The following is a 26,338-nucleotide window of genomic DNA, read 5'->3' on the forward strand; positions in this document are numbered from 1 at the left end:
GGTGGCAGTGGCACGCTGTGTTTCATCGTAAGGTGGTCTGTAGTTGCGGATTCGGTTTGGAGATTTTATTCTTTTCCTAAAGGGGTAGGGGGGGGGGCGCACACCGTGCTCCTCAGTTCCTTACTGGATATGTACTTGAATTCTTTCCGCATTATCTGGCTAACGTTAACGAAACGTTTTCAGGTGGTGCTTTGGGCTCTGCCGATTGAAATGAAACTCGTGTAATGATTCATGAATTCATAAGTCTTTTTTTCCCGCTAGCCGTCGTTCTGGCGTCAGCCGATGTATCCGAATACCTTTCCTTGTTGGTCGACAATTTTGTCCTTTGATTTGTCGCCCTTCTTGACAACATTCTTCTGCTTGAAGTTGTTTGGGCTTGGAAAACGACAAGCTCATAACCGCAATGTCTCAAAGACTACCAGTAAATGTGAGTGTAGGAGCGTTAGGTTCATAAGACAAAATACACTGAGATGATAAAAGTCATGGGATACCTGACAATATCGTGTCGGACCTTCTTGTGCTCTCCACAGTGCAGAAACTCGACGTAGCATGTACTCAACAACTCGTTGGAAGTCCCCTGCAGAAATATTGAGCCATGATGCCCCTACAGCCATTCGTAAGTTGCCGTTGAAGAACTTTATACATGAACTGACTTCTCCATTATCTCACATAAATGTTCGGTGGGACTCATTTCGAGCGATCTGTGTGGCCCAATCATTCGCTCGAGTTGTCCAAAATGTTCTTCGTACCAATCGCGAACAGTTGTCGCCCAGTGACATGAGTCATTGTCATCCACAAAAATTTCATCGTCAAATGGCTGCAAATGTCATCCATGTAGCCGGACATACCCATTTCCCGATAATGATAGGTTCAGTTGGAGCAGAAGACCCAGTTCACTCAATGTACGCACAGTCCACACCATCATGGAACCACCACCAGCTTGCACAGTACCTTGTTCACAACTTCAGTCTGTGGCTTCGTGGGGTCTGCGTTACTCTCGAATCTTGCCATAGCTCTTACCAACTGAAAATTGGACCATTCTAACCAGGCAATGGTTTTCCAGTTGTCTAGGATCCAACTGACATGATCATGAACCCAGGAGAGGCGCTGCAGGCGATGTCGTGCTGTTAGCAAAGTTACTCACGTCGGTCGTCTGCTGCCATAGCCCATTAACGCCAAATTTCGCCGCACTGTCGTAACGGAGACGCTCGTCGTACGTCCCACATTGGTTTCTGCCTTCATTTCGTGTAGTGTTGCTCGTCTGTGACCACTGACGTAATTACGGAACGCCGCTGCTCTCGGTCGTTAAGTGGAGGCCGTCGGCCAATGTGTTGTCCATGGTGAGAGATAATGCCTGAAATCTGGTATTTTCGGGACACTCCTGACACAGCGTTGGAAGTCTTTCAAATCTCGTCGTGCGGTCTTAATCGCGTCGGAAACTTTTCCGCATGGATCATCTGAGTACAAATGATATTTTCGCTAATGCACCGCCCTTTTATACCTTGTGTACCCGATACCACCACCATCTGTGTCTGTGCATATTGCTATCCCATGATTTTTGTCACCTCAGTGTACAGTGCTTTCCTTTCATTACAACTACCTAATAAGAGTCATACTCGAGCAGCACATTCCATCAATTCTTCTGACTATTGCAGATGTATGAGTTTTTCAGTGAAGGACTGAATGCTTATGTCCGATTCCATCTGTCATAACGTGTTGAATCCGAATCATCCGAAATGATCACCAACCGGCAAGTAAGTTATACGTTAGTCGAACAGCAAAAATTGTATAAACGTTTCAATAGAAAAATTATTAGGAATATTTATTTATTTGTTTACGTGCGGTGCTACGAAGTTTGCGTACTTTTCATGAAAGATATTTTAATTCTAGATACCTCTGTATTGCGTTTTAATGATTTTATCATCCAACAGTGTTTTGGGTTACTCCACCATCTTGAAATAAAGCGTGTTACCTACATCTGGACGGCATTATTTCATAACATACAAGTAAGATAAAATCTCCTCATGCCGTTTACGAATCGGGATGAATCATGAAGATGAAAAAAATAATCCCAACGCGATGTAATGAACGTGCCTTATTTCCTGGTAACCGGCAAAGGCAAAATACTGGTCGGATGAAAATGTTATTTAAATGCAGTGGGGAGGAGTCTTGCTGAAAACAATTTGTCTTTCGTCAGATTGTCGGATATACACTTTTTGCCGCTTAACGAATGCTGTTTTTCCTTCGTCTTTTTTCTTAGTTTCCTTTCACGAAAGCTTACTGACAGTAAGAATTATGAAATGAATGGTAACCTACTATTTATGAAGCTATTTTCGCAGTTTTAAGTAGTTTTACATTCTTCAGATCTGTCACGTATGTTAAATACTATCTAACTCGTGGTATACTGCATCTATCTGGTGTTCCCTTCCTTTAACGACTGTCAGTTATTTTTGATAATTCATTTAATAAATACTAGTTTCGTCAAATGTTGAAAGTGCGTATTTATGACTCATATTTACTATTTTAGGAAGAGTAGATAACTTCATACGACAAACTACCTCAGCATAAAGCTGTCATGGATAGACAAAAATCCTTCATATCCTCAAGGTATAGCGTAGAAAATATATGTACGCATTCATTTAATAAGGGAGTCTTATTAGCAAAATTTACTTTCGTTGGTGGTTACAATATTTGTGTTCGTACAGTGTCTGTCTCTGACAATACACTGTTACCGACGATTACAGCAGTGGTTCACATTAGGAAATAGAGTAGCTCAAATGGTTCAAATGACTCTAAGCACTATGGGTTGCATCACTCCACTAGACTTAGAACTACTTAAACCTAACTAACCTAAGGACATCACAAACATCCATGCCCGAGGCAGGATTCGAACCTGCGACCGTAGTAGCCGCGTGATTCCGGACTGAAGCGTCTAGAACCGCTCGGCCACAATGGCCGGCAATAGAGTAGCGTTCTACGACTATACACTGACGTGGGTTGTTCGTGACACATTAAAGTTCGCGCCGGACCTGGACTAGAGCCCATGTTGCAAACAGCTGACGTCATGGTATAGTCGTAACATGCAAATCTATTTCGTAATATTTACTTTTGTGTCTGACATTGTAATCTCGGTATCAGTTCGGTTCATTCTGATATTCGACCCTAGGGACCCATTACACGTTTCACTTAGTTATCAGTAGCCTACGAGCTACACACCAAAATTATGTCATTGTTTACCAACATTTTGCATTTTCTAATGAATTAGTAAGATGAGGACGTTATCCTGTGGGTTCCAGCACAAGCAAACACAACCGTTGAAGAACAATCCTAATCTCTAGGTTGAATTTTTCACTCTGCGGCGGCGTTTGCGGTGATGTAAAACTTCCTAGCAGTTTAAAACTGTGTTCTGGTCGGGACGCGGACCCGGGACCTTTACCTATCGTGAGCAATTGTTTACCGACTGAGCTGTCCTAACACGACTCACGACCCGTCCTCACAGTTTACTTCCGCCATTATGTAATCTCCTACTTTCCAACGTTAATCTCACTTTTCTGATGGTTAGCACCATCCTGCCTTGGTCACGTTCTTGTGTCCTAGGCATGGATTTATCAAGAGATTTTTCGAACTGGAGTGATCCAGAACAAGTAGATACAGGTCAGTGGGAGTCCATGCTGGTCAACAGAGCAGCAGAACTTGTATCGTTCGCCACTTAACCGAGTGCTTTTTTCCCACCACAGGTGTTCCTCTGTGTGATGATGGGTTCCTGGATGTTAGGTATGGCGTCGCCCTTTATCGAGGCGTTTTCGATAGCCAGAGGCGCTGCAGCGAAGGTGTACTCCGTCATCGACCGGGAATCTCCCATCAACAGCATGTCCGAGGAAGGCGAGAGGCTTGAAGGAGTCAAGGGCGACGTTGTCTTCAAGGACGTACACTTCGAGTACCCGACACGCAAGGGCGTGAAGGTGAGTGCGCGAGCTCTAATCTCACACACCTCATAGATGGTAAAGCCGTCTCTACTTTCAGTAGCAGCTTTAACTTTTGTCAGTAACTGTTCTATTGTTAACAATATTATCATGTCGATTTCGGTCTTATGGAAGCCTTTACGTCCGACGGCAGTTCGGCAGGGTATATGATAGTTTTTCTCAACTAGCTATAGACGTGCCCTTACGAGGATGAGAAGACATCATTCCAGGTTTCTCCATCACAGAAAAATGTAAGGTACTCATTGGGAATCGAACCTTCGTAGGTAGCAAGGCTAACAACTAGATTATGGAAGCTTTAGTTTTACTGATTATTAATCACGGTAACGTTGACCACATGTGTTCCATAGGTTTCAGAAACGTACAACTTTAACAAACCAGAAATTAGATACAATTCTTTTGGAAATTTATGGTAAGGTCTTATGGGATCAAACTGCTGAGGTCATCGGTCCCTAGACTTACACACTACTTAATCTAACTTAAAATAACTTACGCCGCGAAGGACAACACACACACCGATGCCCGAATGAGGACTCGAACCTTCTACGGCCTGGGAGTTGGGGGGGGGGGGGGGGGGAGCCGCGGGAACCGTGGCAAAGCGCTCGAGACCGCACGGCTACCACGAGCGGCAATATAATTCTGTCCGACCTAAATACCAGCCACAAGTTTTACGCGCGCACAACTAATTACCCGTCTTGGAAACTTGTTTCGTAATTTCATAAATATTGGTCTCATCTTCCTTCGGTGGCCTCGTGATCGACTGCGCTATCTAAATTTCCGAGAGCAACTACTCCAATTTTGGGTTCAAGATTTGTCTTTACAGGTAGCACAAGTCTCCTTTTCTATTACTGAGGATATATATTTTGTGTTTTAAATCAACAAGAAAATGCCGAAGAAGACACTGAATTTTAAGAGAGCCCCGATTCAGTACAGGAAACTCATCGTGGTCAAAGAATTGGATCAGTACTCACTTGCTCAGCAGTAAAGACGCTCATATGGCCAAATTCGTAATATTGGATCTAGTTAACTGATTTTCATGATAAGACCTCCACTGTTCTCCATTGACATCGCTATAGATATTGCTACAGTCAGTTAAAAAAAAACCACACTGCAATGTCTTGTGAGCGTCGTAACACTGTCAGGGCCTAGTGAAATGAGAGGGATTATGTTTAAGCAAAAATCTTTTGTTTCTTCAACAGGTTCAGTATTCTCGTTTGCCCCCATGCTCATTTCTACCATGCGAAAGTGCCTGAAACTGCTTTCACTCTAACGTCTGTGACTCTAATTTTGCAGCCACCATTCACTGGGGTTTCCTCTATCTGTTCCCTATGATTCACTGCACGAGCTTACACCGAATGGAACACAACGGCAGCCCACTCACGCTCCTATGAATATCTATACCTACAGGTTCGTCTGATAGTGAAAGTCAACATTTCTTCCAGACCTCTCTTAGGAAGGCATATGAGTTGTTTCTGCTCCCATCTGAGTATGGAACATTCTATGAACAGTCTTCCTTATGGAATCGTTCGTTGGAGTGGTGGAGAGTGGTGGAGTGTTATGTTGTCGTCTTAACGTAAATTATCTTCTATTTTGCTAAATCACAAGAGAAGTAAAAGACGTCTGAACTGCCAAAAAAAATAGACACTATGACGAAGACTAAATATTCTGTCATAAAGCTAGATAGGGATCACGTATTTCAGTAGAGATCTTGCTTCATGTTACGAATGTACAATTACGGTCGGGTAGGTAATATGCTCTCATGATAGTCGTACTTCACTCAGTGGAATTCTTTTCGATTTTTCATAATCGAAAAGTAGATCAAATGGTTCAAATGGCTCTAAGCACTATGGGACTTAACATCTGAGGTCATCAGTCCCCTAGACTTAGAAACTACTTAAACCTAACTAACCTAAGGACATCACACAAATCAATGCGCGAGGCAGGATTCGAACCTGCGACCGTAGCAGCAGCGCGGTTCCGGACTGAAGCACGTAGAACCGCTCGGCAACAACGGTCGGCTCGAAAAGTAGAAATGTGGTGATTATTTCCTAGTTCAAAATTTTGTACGTCTATTTCTGTTCTCGGGTGTCCGTCTTTTTCCAATAAGTGACCTTCACATCGACATTGGTGATCACGAAGTACACGAAATTAAGATAATTTGCTACCCTGATAGGAAATCATCATGCGACAGACGAAGCAAGCAGGACATAAAAATCAGACTAGCACAAACAACGATGGCATTCCTGGCCATGAGACATCTACTAGTAGGAAATATAGGCCTTAATTTGAAGAAGAAATTTCTGAGAATGTATGTTTGGAGCACAGCATTGTATGGTGGTGACTCATGGACTGTGGGAAAATCATAAAAGGAGGGAATCGAAGCATTTAAGATGTGATGCTACAGAAGAAAGTTGAAAATTAGGTGAGCTAATAAGGTAAGGAATGAGTAGGGCCTCCGCAGAATCGGAGAAGAAAGGAACATATATAAAACACAAAAAGGAGGGACAGGAGGGTTCGACACGTGTTAAGACATCAGGAAATAACTTCCGTGGTATTAAAGCAAGCTGAAGAGGGTAAAAACTGCAGAGGAAGACTGAGATTGGAATACAGCCAACAAACAACCGAGGACACATGGTGCAAGTGCTACTCTCAGGTGAAGAGGTTGGAACAGGAGAAAAAGTCGTGGCGGGCCGCATAAAACCGGTCTAGTTTTTAAAATGGCTACATGTTAACCGTCTGGGATCACCTCGCTGTTTTGTACGCTATAGCTAGGCGAGATACACTAAACGAGTAAGTTTGTCTCATTTCTGAGCAACGCTGTCGTATTCGAGCAGGGGAACGGTTGACTGTTGAAGACAGCCACGCATTTCATAATAGCAACTCGTAATACCCTCTTACCGTGAGAGCAGGTTGAAGGACAACGAGTGAAAAACGCTTCGCGAGATACCGGTCTTCTATTCTGAGAGTTCCTTCCGTCAAAATGTGTTAGTGTTGCAGTTTTATACATGTGATACCAATAATAGACTAATTCAGTTTAGACATTTAAGTATCTCGAAGGAGGTCATTTTCTTGCGTTGGAATCGTGAGCTGGATAACCCACGGGTTTAGAAGCAGTTGTGACGTGACAACGACATTATTAAACTAGATCGTAATCAAGGGTTACAGGGATGTGGACTACCGGTATTTCCTTATTAAAGCATTAGACGTATAGTAGTCTATACTGCGCGCAATCTAAAACAGAATAAGTTATAATGAACTATCTTGCTTTCCAGATTCTCCGCGGTCTGAACCTACGGATGAAGAGTGGCGAGACGGTGGCTCTTGTCGGAAGTTCTGGTTGCGGGAAGTCTACGTGCATCCAACTCATCCAGAGGTTCTACGACCCACTACGAGGAGCGGTGCGTAGCTCAAGCGGTGTATTCACTGTTCATAGTGTGTCATTTCTTACGAAGAGATTCTCTGCATCTTCTGATGTGACTATCTCTCTACTAAAGGTACACTCATTGATTAAAGCACAACTAAACCAGGCACGAACCTTTAAGTTCTTTGTCTGCGACGCATGTCTCGAATTCTATCCATTGTCAGGTGACAGTTCCGATGTTTAGCACAATCACCTTGCTCCATGAAATCAGTGCTGTTTTAAATTGATAATTTCACTTGATTGGTGTCGTTGTGTGAAGGTTTTTTTTTTTAATTCATGTTTTATAAAGACAGTCAGTGTAACAGCAACGGAACATATGTATGTGTAAACTCAGCGTTTCTTAATTTCCTTTCCTTGCTATACATATCATCTTTAAACTAATTTGAAATATCTGTGTTGTAATAAAAAGCAGTGCCTACTTCCATAAGTGACAGTAGTTAAGCCGGGTAATCACCAAGCTGTGCAAAAAATGTAGTTCTTTTGCCCTAGAAAACAATTTGCAAACGCTAAAACGCTATACGCACACACACACACACACACACACACACACAGAGAGAGAGAGAGAGAGAGAGAGAGAGAGAGAGATTCACACTCCCGCGTAAATAACAAATGGGCTTGCAGAGCTAATTTGAATATTACAGAGCACTGATTCGTAAATGCAATAGTCCCGAATTGAACAAGTGTTCGCTATCTGCTCATAACGTGTACAGTAGAGGATGCCCCCTCAGTTTTCTAATCAGTGACAATAAATGCAAAGAATAATTAAACCATCTCAATGAATATATAAGTATTTCATTAGATTAGACATTCCCTTTTGGGAATTTCCGACCATGTTTGGCAGTAATAAATTACTCTTGGCTTGGTCGCCAAAATTACCTTGTTTAGTTACTTTTTATGACGCATTTCGCTTTCAGCATCATAAGATCTTAGCGTACACACAGCATTTCGTCAGTTGTAAACATGTGCGAGATTTCTCCGTACGATATTTAAAGGACAATAGGCGGACCAACGCTGGTCGACCTGTATTAGCCGCTCGTGAAACCTGATAGCATGCAACGAAAAACTGGTTATTACACTGTCTTGTCGCTGCAAGACAATACCCGATTCCCCGATGTGCGAAAGTATTCAAATGTCATAAGATGAAACCACAATATACAACAAGATGGTGGCTGTGCAACGGGGCACAATACTCTACAGTAATAAGAAAAGAATGAAGAGGTACATACAGAAATAATTCCGAAAGGAGTAAATTGATAACCGGTAATATAGTTAGTGAATATAAGTAAGTGATTTACAATCTCACAAGCGTACACAAAGCAACAGCTACAATATTTAAATTCACGACAAGTAATCCGAAAACCACGTTCTCAGTTCAGTGTTTTGAACAAAGAGAAACATATTTCAGGAAACAGGAGACGGTGACAGTTTGAATCCACAGCACAGCTATTTGAAAAGATTACGTTATGTGCATATAATGAGCATTCATTCAATCAAATATGACCAAACAAGAATGAGATTTTCACTCTGCAGCGCCAGGAAGTTTCATATCAGCGCACACTCCGCTGCAGAGTGATCATTCTGGAAACATCCCCCAGGCTGTGGCTAAGCCGTGTCTCCGCGGTATCCTTTCTTTCAGGAGTGCTAGTTCTGCAAGTTTCGCAGGAGAACTTCCGTAAAGTTTGGAAGGTAGGAGACGAGATACTGGCAGAAGTAAAGCTGTGAGGACCGGCCGTGAGTCGTGTTTCGGTAGCTCAGATGGTAGAGCACTTGCCCGCGAAAGGCAAAGGTCCCGAGTTCGAGTCTAGGTCGGGCACACAATTTTAATCTGCCACAGTTTTAATCTTCATGACCAAACAAGTTTCCATTTTTAGCAGGGGCAAGCACATTAAACGCGTTATAGTTGGTTTCTTTGACAGGGCACGGCCGACTTCCTTCCCCATCCTTCCGTAATCCGATGAGACAGATGCTCTCGCTGTTTGGTCTCTTCCCCCAAATCAACCCCAACAAAACACTTAAAATACTTTATGATCAGGAGTCACCGTTTTGCATTTGTGGCGTATATGGCTCTGCAACGAGGGCAACCACAAAGCTGAACTCGCGCATACACTTATCTAAAACTGTCTGAGCTATTATTTAACTATGACCTCGAACCAACACCCTACGACTGTGACAGTTGACACTGTTAAAATTTATAACTAGGACATTCTTTTATGGACACCCTACAAAAGTATAAGAAGACGACGAAAAACTGTTGGGCCAGATAATGGCTCACCTGTCGAAAAGGTCAAAGTCTACGACAGAGATGGCGTGCTACGCCTTTGTCACTGCCAGCTGACATCACATCTTAATGGTCCACTACCAAGTTTACGACTATCACAGCTCTCTGCGCACGACATATTCCACACACTCGGTAGTGGAGTAGCGTTACCCTCTATATCGCCTGATATTTCACGGCACGGAAAATAGTATTCGACCATTCGCTCTCGTTCAAATTTTATATTGCGTAAACCTGGAGATCTTTGATGTTGACGAGTTTGCACCGTGTTTCACACAGGGCTTGGATATTTCATCACACGCTTTTACTTAGACACTCAATCCGAACATCTAAACTTTGGTGCCACCATTTTGTAATTGTTATCATTTAATATTACAACCTGCTCCTGATGTGTTATATTATGCCATTCTCTGTATACTATGTTACATGCATTTCATGTAGTAGCAATTAAATAATGTCACTGATATGTTAGTTCAGATTAGAACTTTTTGTAAATTATACGCTTAGAGAGAAAACGAGAAAAACGACTCATTATGCAGTAGTTATTCAAATGGGACTGAAATCGGTAGATGTGATGTACACGTAAGGACAAAGAAATGATTGCAGTATCGGAAAAACTGGATGATTTATTCAAGAGACAGCGCTTCATAAACTGTGCAAGTCAATAAGACTTTGGACCGCGTCTGCCCCTTACGCAAGTAGTTATTCGGCTAGGCGTTGATTAATAGAGTTAATGAATGTCCTCCTGATGGATAATATTGTGCCAAGTTCTGTCTAATTGCCGCGTTATCGTTAAAATCCCGACGTGGTTGGAGGGTGCTACCCATAATGCTCCAGACGTTCTCAATTGGGGAGAGATCCAGCAAAGCCGGCCGCTGTGGCTGACCGCTATGGTCGCAGGATCGAATCCTGCCTAGGGCATGGATGTGTATGATGTTCTTAGGTTAGTTAGGTTTACGTAGTTCTAAGTTCTAGGGGACTGATGACCTCAGATGTTAAGTCTCATAGTGCTCAGGGCCATCTGAACAATTTGAATTTAGATCCAGCGACCTTGCGGACCACGACATGGTTTGGCCAACATGGAGAGAAGTGGATGAAACTCTTGCCCTGTGTGGGAGGGTTATGTTGTTGAAACGTAAGCCCAAGATGACTTACCGTGAAGGGAACAAACCGGGGCGTAGAATATCATCGACGTGCCGCTGTGCTATAAGGGAGTGGCGGATGACAACCAAAGGGGTCCTGCTATGAAAAGAAATGGCACTCAGAACATCACCTCAGATTCTCGGAACATATGGCGGGCGATAGTCAAATCGGTATCCCACCACTGTCCGAGGAGTTTCCAGACACCTCTTCGGGCTGGAATCTCATTGAGTGGAACTGTTTTCAGTGATGAGGCTCGCCTCCAACTGAACTCCGATGACTAGCCAAGTCGTGTCTGAAGATGGCCCAGCAGACAGCGGTGGGGTACCAGGCTGATTGTCGCCCGCCATACGGCTCAACAACCAGGAGTGATGCCCTGGGGTGCCGTTTCCTTTCAAAGTAGGACCCCTTTGGTAGTCATCCGTGGCACTCTTACAGCATAGCAATCCGCCGACGATATTCTACGCTACGTTTTGTTGTCCCTGATGGCAAGCAATATTGCTGACGGCTTGCATGTTGGACAGAGGTGAAACGCGTTATTGACTTGCTTATTTTGTGAAGCTCTTTCTCTTGAATAGATTATCCAACTGTTCTGAAATTGTAATCGTCTTTTTTCTGTAGATATGCATCACACATGCCGATTTCTATCCCATTTAGATAATTCTTTCATGGCGCGTCTTTTTCTTTGTATCAGAATGTATGTTCATACCCTTAGCATACTAATTTACCATTTAACGTAGAGCCTTCTGGCCTTGGCTACCCAATGTTTGTAGGTGGAGCTGGACGGCCATGATATCCGCAATCTGAACGTGGGCTGGCTGCGCTCGCAGATCGGCGTGGTGGGCCAGGAGCCGGTGCTTTTCCAGACCACCATTGCGGAGAACATCCGCTACGGGCGGGATACGTGCACCATGGAGGACATCGAGGAGGCCGCCAAGATGGCTAACGCTCATGACTTCATCTCCAAGTTGCCGCAGGTGAGATTAACAATTCTCATCCTGTGCCACAAAATATAAAAATTGACACGTTTGTACTGCAGTATTTTATGATTGATGTAATTACTCATATAACTGGTGGGCGTGGTAGTCTAGTGGTAAAGAGCATGCCTGGAATCCTAGAGGCTGCGTGATTGTCTCCCGGTCGGACCACGAAAATTACGCCACCCTTAATCTAAAATTTTGCCTCTCAACAGGGGAACGAAACGTGATTCGGATTCGACATTCAACTGTGGATCACCTTTCACAGTTGGATAACTGGTGTGGGTTAGGGGCTCGAAAGTCGCCAAAGTGGCGTCCAGTTGAGAGATTTCCTCTGGGTCAGATCATAAGATCAAAACAAATTGCAAAACGATTTAGAAAAGATATCTGTACGGTGCGATAATTGACAATTGACCCTAAATAACGAGAAACATGAGGTCATCCACACGAGTGCTAAAAGGAATCCCCTAAACTTCGGTTACACGATAAATCAGTCAAATCTAAGGGCCGTAAATGCAACTAAACACATTTAATTTACAATTACGAAGAACTTACACTGGAAAGTACACACAGAAAATGTTGTGAGGAAGGCTAACCAAAGACTGCGTTTTATTGGACGGACACTTATAAAATTTAACAGATGTACTAAAGAGACTGACTACACTACGCTTGTTCGTGCTCTTTTAGAATACTGCTGTGTGTTGTGGTATCCTTAAGAGATAGGATTGACAGAGTATATCGACAAAGTTCAAACAAGGGCAGCACTTTTACTATTATCGCGAAATAGGGGATAGAGTCTCATTGAAATGATACCGGATTTCGCGTGGACGTCATTAAAACAAAGGCGTCTTTCGTTGTGGCGGAATCTTCTCACGAAATTCCAATTACCAGCTATCTCCTCCGAATGCGAAAATATTTTGTTGACGCCGACCTTAATACGAAGAAACGATCACCATGATAAAATAAGGGAACTCAGAGCTCGCACAGTAAGATATAGATGTTCGTTCTTTCCACGCTCTATACGAGATTGGAATAATAGACAATTGTGAAGGTGGCTCGTTTAACCCTCTGCCAGGCATTTAACTGTGATTTGCAGAGTATCAATGTGTATGTAGGTGAAGTCACTGAGCCACACGAAATTATGTACACTCATATAACAGTAGTACTCTTCCTTTGTACTGAATAGTTATCCCCAAATATCTACAACTACATCTACTTGATAACTCCTTAATTCACATTTAAGTGCTTCGGAGACTGTTCACAGTGACAGTTTATATAAATTACAGTAAGAACAGCTGAGAGAGCATAACACTTCCTTGGGGAGGCCCAGATATGACTTCCGCTGAATTGTTACCTTTCTAGCACAAGTCTAGTCGTATTTATATTTCTATTGCTTTTTGGGTATCCATTGGAAGCATCCCTATTGAATCATGTGGTAAAAAAGTTTTTTTCTCTTTGCTGCCAGACGGTGTCACAGATTGCACACTAATAGCCGTATGTACTATTTGTCTTTGTCTTGTCATTTGATGATAGAGACATAGCTCTCCGACACACGTAGTGACTGTTTGTAGTTATTTGTGTAATTAATTGACAGTCGTCGCCTTCATGTGTATACGTAAGTTAAAACGATCGCATTTAAAGTAGTGCAGCTGTTATGTCATTTCAGAAATCAGTCTTTAGTATTTACTACAGCTCTTTTTCTTACAGTTAATGAAGTAAAAATATTCTATTTAAGCTTTTGATTTGTTTCTTGACTTTTTAGCTCACTGCATGACCGACTGCAGTATAGAGTAGATAAGAAGTTAGCCACTAACTCAGATACACTCGATTGCTGAGATAATGATCGCGTTACTGTACAAGTATTTACAAAACGTGATTACAAAGCAAAGGCCATATTCGTTGAACCGTTTTCTTTTTCCACAGTTTTCTTTAATCTGTTCTGGTGAAAGTGTGAATGATTCCTCCTAAAACGCCACAGTCGATTTTGTACTCCATCCTTCTCCAACACAGCTTTCAATTTCTCTCTAATAAACACACTGTAGGAGAGACCTTAAATCTAGGATTCCTTTAAATCCTTTATGCAGCCTTTTATATCGAAGCTATCGTAAAACAGACACATGCGGTTCCTTCAGTTACGAAGTATTCCCTAGTGGTAGATACTTTATTTCCGATGGTTCGACTGTGTAGAAACGCAGCTTCTAAAATTGCTGTTCACAAGTTCCTTAATTACACATAGCGTAACTTTCGCTTTTTCTAGGGAGAACCTGTAATCCCTCTCAGAATGAATGTGGAATGGATCCCGTTAATAACTCATTCGAGTTGTTTCGTTTCATCTGTAAGTCTACGCGGGGATACTTCCAGTGCGCCATTGAAAGGAGGCAAAAAGTGATGCTGTCTGCTACTCTCTGCTGAGGCGACGACGGTCGTCCGCTCAGACCTCTGCAGTCAGCTGATTCCCGCGCTGTGCGTAGGCCGGACTCTGCTGACCGGAGCTGCAGCTCGTGTTACCATGGCGCCTCAGCTACGGAGTTGGCGCCCACTGGGTTGTCAGCTGAACTGCTGAACGCTGCGGGCTCTGCGAGTTTAACAACACTGTCATTTCGGAGGGTTTAGCTAAGCTAAAACTCTACTCACAACTCTTCGGACACGACTCTGATCTGCGAACTAAAGTCCACTCTATTCTCGACAATATTGCACGGACAGATGGTAAACGCACAACTCTTTCGGTCGTTAATGTCGTTAAGACTTTGTTTGTCCTTCATGTATTTTCTCGGTTTTCCTTATGTGGCTAACTACACTCATTTCTAGCTCTTTTTTGAACGACATATAGCAACTTCGCCATGCAGCCAATTTATTAATATCTTTCGATGTCTGCGTGAGCTTCATAAGCACAAAAACAAATTCACAGTCGTATTTCGGTCGTCCGTATGGTAGTCGGTTGTATCGCCGGCCCAGCTATGATATCAGACAATTATTCTTATTTGCTATCTAGTAAAAAATGTAAATCACAGAATTAAAGAGAAAGCAGAAATCTGTCGAACTAAAAAGGCCCGGGTTGCGACCCTTGCTATTGAAAGCAGTAAGATAGGAACGCTATAGGAGATACTGCCTGTGGTTCTGGTTGTGTGCGCCGCGCGGTTAGAGGCCACGGAGCGAGGCTTCTCCTGCCGGAGGTTCGAGTCCTCCCCCGGGCGTGCGTGTGTACGCGCGCGCGCGCGCGCGCGCGCGCGTGTGTGTGTGTGTGTGTGTGTGTGCTTTTCTTAGAGTAACTTAATTTAAGTTAGTTTAAACAGTTTGAAAGTCTATGGATCGATGACCTCAGCTATTGGGTCCCTTAGGAATTCACAGACCTTTGAACCTTTGTGGTTTTGTGCATAATAAGCCCCAATGTTCCTGCCATTTTATCTCCGAATGAACCTCCGAACCCTGTATTTCCTTTTTTTTTTCTTTCAACAATCGACAAACCCAGAATCCGCAATGCAGGGGACAATGGTTCGAATCTACAATAGCCGATACGCGTCCTGGATTTAGATCTTAGTAACATTTTTTATTTTATTTATTTTAGGACACAGAGGATTACACCTATCGTGCGTGCCGTGTTAGTACGGTGCGATGTTTCTAATAACTTCCTATATTTGATTTCACTACAAGCCGTTTGTGTGGTACAGTGTTAAAAGCCGTTTGGAACTCTAGAAATACGGAATCAATTTGAAGTCAGTAGCACTCAACACTTCGTGTGTGTAAAGAGCTAGTTGTGTTTCACAAGAACGATATTTTCTAAATCGATGTTGACCGTGTGTCAATAGACCGTTCTCTTCCAGGTAATTCATAATGTACGAACTCAATATATGTTCCAAAATCCTACTGCATATCGAGGCTAATTATATGGGCCCGTAATTTAGTTCATTACTCCTACTACCTTCTTTGAATGTGGGTGTGACCTGTGCAACTTTCAAGTCATTGGGTATGGATCTTTCGTCGAGCGAGCGGTTGTATACGCTTCTTAAGTAAGGAGCTATTGCATCAACATACTCTGAAAGGAACCTAAATGGTGTATAGTCTGAACCAGAAGACTTGTCTTTATTAAGTGATTTAAGTTGCTTCTCTACTCCGAGGATATCTCCTTCCAAGTTTCTCATGTTTGCAGCTGTTCTCGATTCGAATTCTGGAATATTTATTTCGTCTTCTTTGGCGAAGGAACTTCGAAAGGCTGCGTTGAGTAGCTCTGCTTTCGTAGCTCTCTCGTCGATAGTATTTCCATTGCTATAGCGAAGAGAATGCATTGACTGCGTCTTGCCTCTTGCATAGTTTACATACGACTACAATCTCTTTGGATTTTCGGCCAGTTTTCGGGGCAGAGTTTTGTTGTGGTAACTATTATAAGCATGTCGCATTGACGTCCGCGATAAATTTGGAGCTTCTGTTAAAGATCGCCAATCTTGAAGATTTTGCGTTCGTTTCAATTTGGCATGCTTTTTTCGTTGTTTCTGCAACAGTGTTACTGACGCGTTTTGTGTACCATGGGGGATCGACTACGTCGTTTGTTAATTTATTTGGTATAAATGTCTCAGTTGCTGTCGATACTATTTATTTGACTTCAAGCCTCGTACACTTACATTATCAACTTGGAAGAAGTGGAGATTGTCTCTGAGGAAGGCATTTAGTGAATTTTTATCTGCTTTTCTGAAAGATAAATTTTTCGTTTACTATTGGAGGATTTGGTGATTACGACAACCCTATGATCACTAATCCCTTCATCCGTTTTGATACTCGTTATTAGCTCAGGATTACTTGTTGCTAAGAGGTTAAATATGCTTTCACAACCTTTGACTATTCACGTGGCCAACTTCTCGAAATAATTTTAAGAGACTGCACCAAGCACAATTTCAGGTGATGTTCTAAGCGTTGCTCCGGATTTAAACATGTATATTTGCTAACATATCGAGGGTAAATTAAAGTCACCACCAACTATAATGGTATGACACAACTGCGTTTTTGAAATTAAACTCAAGTTCTTTGAACCAATCAACAACTGTATCATTTGAAATTTAAGGTCGGTTAAACGATCCGATTATTATTTTATTTCGGTTGCCAAGAATAAGCTCTGCCCTTAGTAACACACAGGAACTATCTGCTTCAATTTCGCTACAAGATAAACTACTTCCAAGAGCAACAAACACGCCCACTGTGTTTAACCCATCCTTTCGGAACACAGTTAGGTTCTTCGCTATAATTTCGACAGAACTTATCTCCAGCTTTACCCACCTTTCAGTGCCTACAACGGTTTCAGCATCAGTGCTTTCTATTATAGCTTGAAGCTCTGGTACTTTCCCAACACAGCTACGACAATTTAAAACTGTTACACCCATGATTCCTGTCCCTACGTTCTTCCTACGTTCGACCTGCACTCTTTTAGACTGAAGACCTTTTTTGTATTTCCCCGAGACCCTCTAACCTAAAAAACCACCCAGTCGGCTCCACACGGCCCTCTGCTACCCGTGTAACCGCCTCTTGGGTGGTCTTCTGACCTACTCAGCAGAACCCGAAACCCAACCACCCTATGGTCCAAGTCGAGGACTGCAGCCTACACGGTCGCAGAACAGCCTGAGCCTCTGATTCAGACCCTCCACTCGTCTCTGTACCAAAGGTCCGCAACCAGTCCCGTCGACTATGCTGCAAATGGTGAAAAAAATGGTTCAAATGGCTCTGAGCACTATGGGACTCAACTGCTGAGGTCATTAGTCCCCTAGAACTTAGAACTAGTTAAACCTAACTAACCTAAGGACATCACAAACATCCATGCCCGAGGCAGGATTCGAACCTGCGACCGTAGCGGTCTTGCGGTTCCAGACTGCAGCGCCTTTAACCGCACGGCCACTTCGGCCGGCGCAAATGGTGAGGTTTGCTTTCATCCCACAAGCAAGACTGGCTGCCTTTACCACTTCTGTTAGCCGATCGAAACCAGGGAGAATTTCTACATACATCGTTGGTACCGACGTTTGCCACCACCTACAGCTGGCGGCAACCTGTGCTCTTCATTGCATCCAGAAAGATCCTTTCCACGTTTGGAGTGACTCCACTCGGTATGCACCCGGAGTCCACACTGGCTTTCTTCCATTTCTTCCCTAAGGGGCCCCATTACTCTCCTAACATTGCAGCTCCCAACTGCCAATAAACCCACCCTCTGTGATTGCCCGGATCTTGCAGGCTGAGAGCTTCACGCTACGCTACGCGTATACAGGACGCGCAGGAGAGTCACCTACCACAGGCAACCTAAGGCTGTTGCCTCCAATCTTCACCCAGACAGCGCATGTCAGTAGCTCTGTACGTGGCGTACTTAACGCTTTGCAGGTTCCAATGCCAACTTTTATATGCAAAAGTCATATATATACAAATCATAGAAGTGGCACACTACACGTTTTTGGATTCATTGTCAGATGTGTGGTATTTTAAGACGTTTTAAGTCAAAGGTCTACAGAAGAAAGCTAATACTTTTGAATCATGTATTTTAAATGGTAATTAAGTGGATGACACGCACATACACTAGACAGTCAAAGACGCCCTTATAGGATGTGAACAATATATGGTTCTCCATGAGTATGCTGCACTAAAATTATTCGTAAACACTTCCTGTAAATTGGTTTATTGTAATGTTTTGATTGTACGTTAGGCTTTAAAGGCCTGTTAAACAGGACCCGAAAATCTTAAATCTGTGAAACATAACACACATGATAGAAGTTTCACCAGACATTACGTACACAATGGTAATTTGACAATGGGCATGACTGCGTGTTTCTCTGTGACATACCTTCATTAGTGTGTCAATTTCATACTTTAATTTTATTGTTTTACTAGCTGAGTACCCTGCACTGCCATGATATGTATTTATTCCAACCTTCTGTTACTCCATCACCTCCTTCCCCCTCTGTCCATCTTCTCTCTACTCCCCACTTTCTCTGGCCGTCTTCTCCTCCCCTCACACTTTGTCCATCTTATCCTTTTCCTTTTCTCTATCCGTTTCCTCCTACCCTTCTATCTGTCCGCCTCCTCATCCCCCTGTGTGTGTCCTTCTCCTTCTTTCCCCATCTCTGACCATCTCCTGCTCCGCCACCTTTTCTCTGCATCACCAAATTATCACTCTCACCCCAACAGCAGACTGGTTGTTCTTACCCACCGCGTATTTCTTTCCAGGTAGTATGTAGTAGGTGCACTACGTCCCGTTGATATCAATACAGGGGTTTGGGAGCAACATTTTCCACATGTTTTTGGCGGAGTGCTTTTATTTCGTATATTTTTACATATATCACACAAATCACAACTGTATCTCTAACGAATTTCGACCTGTAGTTTCATTTTCTCACAGCTCAATCTTTAAGACTCAATATCTCCTGAACAATGTGTCGTACAGTTTTTGCAGGTATATTCAGTGATATATATGAATACTGTCAGCAAAATGTATTGTGAATACCGCTAGTAGTAAAAAATTAAAATGTCATGCCTGATGCGGATGTTTTACTGCTTGAACAACAAAAATGTACAAAGCAATAAACTTTTTTCCTTTATTTGTGGGAGTTGTCAGAGAGAGAATGTTTCGTAAAGGTTTGAAATAACGTATAGTGTTTGTTATAAGCCACTGAGTGCTCTAATTCTCAAGTAATGGATGAATGAAATCTGGGTGTTCGCACGTCGTCGGCTACACTTCTGTACCAGTTCCATCCTCATCCCAATATTAGGTAGGTGGTTCTTCCTCCAACAACTATTCTTTCCAGGCAGTAACGGGTATGTGTATCAGGTTGAAATCGGTCCAGTGGTTTAGGGGGAGAAGTGGGACATACATGCTTATGTAGGGTACATCCATTTTGATAATACCCATGGATATGGTAAGTAGTTCACAGGAATATTCCGTGGATGTCATAGACGGTGCACGGAGAAGAAGTGGTCACCTACGTTAGCTCCTGGACGCAATAGGGGCATGCTGTCTATTACTGCTCAGGGCCAAGACACGGGTGTCAAGTTAGGGACCATCAGGATAAAAAGACCTGGATCTTTACCTCAAAGTGGCAACTGCCGATTTTCTTCCCCATTCTTGTCCAACGCAGTTACTAGTCCAACGGAACCGAGCGGGCAGGTGCAGTGTACTGGCATTCGGAAGAATGACGGTTCAAATGCGCGTCCAGCCTTCCAGATTTAGATTGTACGTGATTTTTCCTAACTCACTCCAGGAAAATTCCGGGATGCTTCCTTCGAAAGGGCACGGCTGATTTCCTTCCCCAACCTTGAAACAATCCGACTTGCGTTCCGTCAAGGCTGTCGATGGGATGTTAAACTCTAATCTTTCCCCTTTCTTCGCTGTACACAGCGCTACGACACAATGGTTGGCCAACGCGGGGCCCAGCTGTCGGGCGGCCAGAAGCAGCGCATCGCCATCGCCAGGGCGCTGGTGCGCCGCCCCAAGATCCTGCTGCTGGACGAGGCCACCTCTGCTCTGGACACCAGCAGCGAGGCCAAGGTGCAGGCCGCGCTGGACAAGGTCAGTCCAAGGTCACGATACAGATGTACCTCTTTTTGCTGCCATTGTTTACGTAATTCTAGTTTCAGTCATTTTACTGAACGTTCCAATTGTTGGTTCTTTACGAAACCACTCCTGGCTCTATACGATATTGAAGTGCCTTTGTTGTTCAGAAATACGGCGCACAGTTCCTTCGGACACGCATATATGTCCGAAGTAACAAGCACTGTGTCGACTGCAGCGTTTATGGAATACATGAAATGTATTCGCATTTGTGAATAGGGGCAACTATCTGCTGTATAATCGAATTAAGACAACGAGAATTTGTGCCGGACCGGGACTCGAACCTCCCGCTTGTCGTTGACAATTGGTGATGTATCTCACACTGACGTTTTATAGTTCAAACCCTATGTTAGATACATCCCGGTTACAGCAGCAGTGAAAGACAGTGACAGAGCTAGCTGTCCTGACTACTAACAAAACTTTTATTCATTATTGATGCGTATCACTGTGTCTGTGATGAATAAAGGTTTCTTGAAATTACTGCAAGTAGCCGCCTTTTGCTTTGTTCTTAGATTTTCATAATCCCATTACCGGTTTCGAACCGCCTAGCAATTCATCATCACATAGTAAATATTTATTGATTGTCCGCAGCAAAACAAAAGGCGACTGGTTGCAATAATTTTGAAGAAACCCTTAGGCTGCTAACAGCCACTACTCGTAGTCCTGTTGAAAGCTGACAATGCGGTATCTCGAGAATGAGATCTTTCACGCTCAAACCTCACTCTCAACTCCCTGAAAAATCAATCCGACCACTAGTCCCACCACTGAACACTGCTTACTCCAAAAAACCGCTAGAATCAATGCTCTCCGCTGGTATCTACAGTTGGTAAGTACCCCTTCCAGCGCCTTCCCCTACTACCATTTGCAAAAACTATGTATTCGTAAGTGCGCATTAATTACTACATTTTATACATTGCGCAACAGAACAGTACCATATGTCGAAACCCCTTGTCTCCCACCGCCATGCAGGTTTGAAATTTGGCTCCGAAGTGCGTACGAAAATGTTCAAATGTTTCTGAGCACTATGGGACTTAACATCTGAGGTCATCAGTCCCCTAGAACTTAGAACTACTTAAAACTAACTAACCTAACGACATCGCACACATCCATGCCCTATGGAGGATTCGAACCTGCAACCGTAGCGGTCACGCGGTTCCGGACTGAAGCGCCTAGAACCGCTTGGCCACTGCGGCTGGCAAAAGTGCGTACAATCTTCCTCTGAAATGGTGCGAAAGAATGGTGCCTTGCGACACCGCCTTCGGGCTCGGCTACCTTTCTGACAGTTAATTATCGATACAGGCGAAAAAAGGCCACAGAAGCTCAAGTGAGGTGTAATGTAGGTTAATGATGTCACATTCGCACCAAATTTCACCAAAACGCTGCGCAACGAAATCGTGGGTGTAGCACATGATGGGAAGGTCTGTGCGCTCTCTGTTACCCACTTTTCCTTTTCTTTTTGACGCCTCTGCTTTCAAATCACGTAGTTTTCTTATGGGTGGCCGAAGAAAAAATTTCCAATACACCTACACTCAGTATCGATAAGAAAATCCCTCAGTAGGTGGCGTAAAGGGCGTCAGTGAAACTACCCCCTTGCTTAGAGCGTTGATTCCACAGATTTCGTTGTCGAAAATGACAGTCACAGTGCGATGATCAACTGTGCGACGTTCTTGACAACGTTCGATGGGTTGTCACCCCCTGGACGACACAACCGTACTGCAAAGACATTGCGAGGCTATAATGCCAAAGGACGTGATCTAACCCCTCTGAAGTGTAGTAGAGTGCGACCTCAATTTTTGCTCTTGTATACCGATTGGAACCTCCAGAGATCGTTAAGAACTATTCGAATATTTGAACATTAGATACAAACTATAGTTGAAAGCTCCTTTCTTTAAACGTCAATAACTGCACACTAACGAGTTTTTTTTCCATGAACAAATTGCAGGCTAGCGTTGGTCGAACGACCATCATCGTCGCACACAGGTTGTCGACTGTGCGCAATGCAGACAGGATCGTGGTGCTGTCCGCAGGCAGTGTGGTCGAGCAGGGCAGCCACGACGAGCTGATGGAGCTCAAGGGCCACTACCACGCGCTCGTCACTGCCCAACTGTCCGCCGCTGTCAAAGAGGCCGAGGAAAAGGGTGAGCCCCAGCAAGTTAGGGTATTCAGCTATGCAAGTAAGACGAGTAAACAAAGAAATCAATTCCTGCACTTCATTTTAATTTAGGTTACTAACCGTGCCTAACATGGCGTACAGTTCAGGAGATTAAAATTACAACTGGATGAAGACAGCATGCAACAAAGTGGTGGTAATAATGTAGTGTAGCTACTCACGGAGGTACTGTGTGGAATGTAATTATTTTATGGCATCATAACTTGGGAATCATGCTAATGCCGTAATGCGGAACCAATTTACATTGGTAAACAGATTAGTTCCAATTGTGGCCACCAGTTGTAAATCTAGTGCTTCATACTGTATGAAACCGAGGCTGCCATTTGACAGGCTATGCCGGCCCCGGTGGCCGTGCGGTTCTAGGCGCTGCAGCCCGGAACCGCGGGACTGCTACTGTCGCAGGTTCGAATCCTGCCTCGGGCATGGATGTGTGTGATGTCCTTAGGTTAGTTAGGTTTAAGTAGTTCTAAGTTCTAGGGGACTGATGACCTAAGATGTTAAGTCCCATAGTGCTCAGAGCCATTTGAACCATTTTTTTGACATGCCATAACGCGAGTGAACAGTACTGCGGTCGAAAAGAGGGAACATGCGCTGTTGGTGAAACTGTCTTACGGGAAAGGCAGCAATTACAGTGCTGCATTGAGAGAGTATCGCCAACTGAAAGGCCTGAGGAGAGGCCCGACGTCATTAAATGGTTTTCAAAATCACGGCCGAGCTCGGTCTGGCACCAGGAAGAAAGAGGCATCCTGCTCCAGTGGAAGCTGGTGAAGAGGTTGCTGTTTTTGTAACTGACCATGCAGCACGTGCCCGGGTAGTGACAGTGCTCTTGCAGTCTCACGAGAATTGTCAGTAACGTGGTCAACACTATGGAAAAAGCTTCCATCTATTATTCATTGCTACACGCACCATATCCAGACTAGGCAGCTACTGAAACCTCACGATCTGCAGCAACGTTCTGCATTTGCTCTTCGGTTTCTGGTTGGGATCGAAGTTGGTAACATGTGACCTGGCAATATTCTGTGCTGTGACGAGGCACTAGTACATGGTGGGGTACTGTAAAAACTGCATATTGGCACGAAGAGCCATTGCGGTCGCCATATGTCACTATGTGGTGTGAATTCACAGGCACTTTTATTGTTTATCTGTGAAGAGAATACACTCAAACGATCTGTCAGGTGTCTACCACTGTTCTGAACCTACTTTTGCCAGACATCTCTGCAGTTCTTTCCTGCTTGGCAGCTGATTACGAAACTTAGCGCTAGATTACAGTCGACTTTTCTTTGAAAGACATGATTTTAAGACCTAGTCTAACTTATACAAAAGATTGCTGAATCTGCGTACTAGAGCGTCAGTCGAATACCGCCCAGTTAGAGCCCACTTCAGCTAATTTACACCTCAGCACGTTTCTGCATGTCTTTTTGAAAAGCGTTACATAAAAAAGTATAATTACTCGTGAAAAGGAGCACTTTATTGTTTTAATTTTAGCTATCTCTGTCCAGATATGTCAGTTTATACAATTTATAACCAATAATAATAATAAATAAGTAAAAGAAAAAGCCTTAATTATACAGTGTGTACTCCACGAAAGGTACACCTTAGGGATGTTTACAGTTCGCGCTACAGAATACGAACCACTCACGCACCTTCTCCAGTCAGCCTATTGGGTAGAAAGCCCTTAGTAAATGTATGAAATTTCTGTTGTGTTCCTGCTCACCACAGGTTCCCAGAATTGTAGCACCCGCTTAATGCCGTAAAAATAGAACACCTTTTAAAGAATTATTCTTTTGACGAACTGCCCCTCCTTCTAATTTATAGCCATTCATGCAGTAAAATATGCAAAAAGTTTCTAACTGGCACAGTCCATTATTCCGAATCTCCACCAGAGACAACCACCAAAATAAGGACTGTTCCCAAATTTTCAGTAATGGTATGCATGATTCTGTGATGGCTTCAACCGAATTCAAACGCAAAAACAGAAAAAAACGCTCGTAACTGAGCTAAGTGCTAAACTTATCAGGTAATCAAAGTTCTCTCTGGGAGTTATCACGCCCTTGCGAGTTATGTTGTAGTGGGTTTCCACACACTCCGCATGCAACACCTTTCATCTTCAATTTTTCTGAGCAGGCAAATGTCAGCTGATATAGTATTGTTGCTTAGAACAACTATTTATTTCAAATGATAGAGCACAGCTATCAGTCGTTCAAGACTTGAACGAACTGTGACACAATCCTGAACAACAGGTGACTGATATACTAGGACATATATTCTTACTATTAAATAAGGCATCGATAATGACTGGGCACTAGCTGAAATCTAGATTTGTCTAATAAAACCTGAAATAAAATGACGACTGTTTGCTGTGCTTTATCATTTGAAAGTCATATAACAGTCGTTGAGTGCACCCAAATTTCTAAGGGAAGGTAACTTGGTGACAACTATTTATACTCTTTATTTTGAAATTAATTCCAAATTTCTGTATTTGATCATTTTCATTCACTACATAGATTCTGAAGCTCTCACAACTTCATCATCATGCACATACCATACGAATCAAATTGGTGCAGACCTGCTATATATATACAAAATCTGCACATTCATGGTGAAACACGTATGTAACATAGCAGCGATGGCGAGGCATTGTAGCATCTGTGACCAGAGAGTATGCGCTTGACCGCGCGAGTGTTGCGAGCGGTTCTCAGTCTGTCAGTCAGTCGTTGCGAGTGTGTAGCTCTGTCTAGTTGCGGGCAGTACAGTAGTAGTCGTTGAGAGCAGTTCAGTAGTGGTCTGGTCCGGTCACGGTCGCGAGCAGGACGCAGTCGGGAGCGTCGACATGGCATTCTGGTCAAGATGCTGAATGAGGTATATTGTTAATTAAGGTAATTATCAGATAATGTAAAGTTTATTTATTGTAATTAATTTCCAACAAGTGCCCCAATAATAATTTTGATTTCAAAAGCAATTTTAGAAAAAAAATTTATTTAATTGAATTAATTCCACTTCCCTTAAAGACAAATTTCAGTTAAATTACAAAAAAAAGAATATTATTATTTGCAATGCAGTTCCTCCAAGCTGTGCGCAAGAATAAGAGCAGAAATGTGACTAGCAGTTACAATGAGGTAAGAATTTAATTCTGATTTTTGTACAGGGCCAAAGACCGATATTTCGGTTTAATTGAATTTTCATTATCACTGAGATTTCATTAGTACTGTATTGTTTTTCATTATTTTTGCGGAAGCTTACACCAGAGTCAGATTGCGAATTTCACATTTTTAATTGTCATTGTCAGTAAATTTCATTACAGTGTAACCTCCCCACAAAAATTTCGTAAGACTATTATTTAATATAAATGGAGCCAAGTGTAACCTCCCGTAATGAAATTTACTGACAATGACAATTAAAAATGTGAAATTCGCAATCTGACTCTGGTGTAAGCTTCCGCAAAAATAATGAAAAACAATACAGTACTAATGAAATCTCAGTGATAATGAAAATTCAATTAAACCGAAATATCGGTCTTTGGCCCTGTACAAAAATCAGAATTAAATTCTTACCTCATTGTAACTGCTAGTCACATTTCTGCTCTTATTCTTGCGCACAGCTTGGAGGAACTGCATTGCAAATAATAATATTCTTTTTTTTGTAATTTAACTGAAATTTGTCTTTAAGGGAAGTGGAATTAATTCAATTAAATAAATTTTTTTTCTAAAATTGCTTTTGAAATCAAAATTATTATTGGGGCACTTGTTGGAAATTAATTACAATAAATAAACTTTACATTATCTGATAATTACCTTAATTAACAA

General features: G+C 42.8%; 1 protein-coding gene across 2 annotated transcripts in view; it reads left to right on the plus strand.

Annotated features, from left to right (window-relative positions):
* LOC126174876 (ATP-dependent translocase ABCB1-like) overlaps positions 1–26,338 on the plus strand; it is a 208,510-nt gene that overhangs the window by 117,270 nt on the left and 64,902 nt on the right. For both annotated transcript variants that reach the window (XM_049921289.1, XM_049921288.1), the window contains exons 9-13: positions 3,738–3,962; positions 7,253–7,378; positions 11,590–11,793; positions 20,153–20,323; positions 22,308–22,503. In XM_049921289.1, coding sequence (XP_049777246.1) covers positions 3,738–3,962; positions 7,253–7,378; positions 11,590–11,793; positions 20,153–20,323; positions 22,308–22,503 — 922 coding nt within the window. The remainder of the gene's footprint in view (positions 1–3,737; positions 3,963–7,252; positions 7,379–11,589; positions 11,794–20,152; positions 20,324–22,307; positions 22,504–26,338) is intronic.

This window comes from Schistocerca cancellata, chromosome 3, assembly GCF_023864275.1.
Source record: "Schistocerca cancellata isolate TAMUIC-IGC-003103 chromosome 3, iqSchCanc2.1, whole genome shotgun sequence".
In the NCBI taxonomy this organism is placed as follows: domain Eukaryota; kingdom Metazoa; phylum Arthropoda; class Insecta; order Orthoptera; family Acrididae; genus Schistocerca; species Schistocerca cancellata.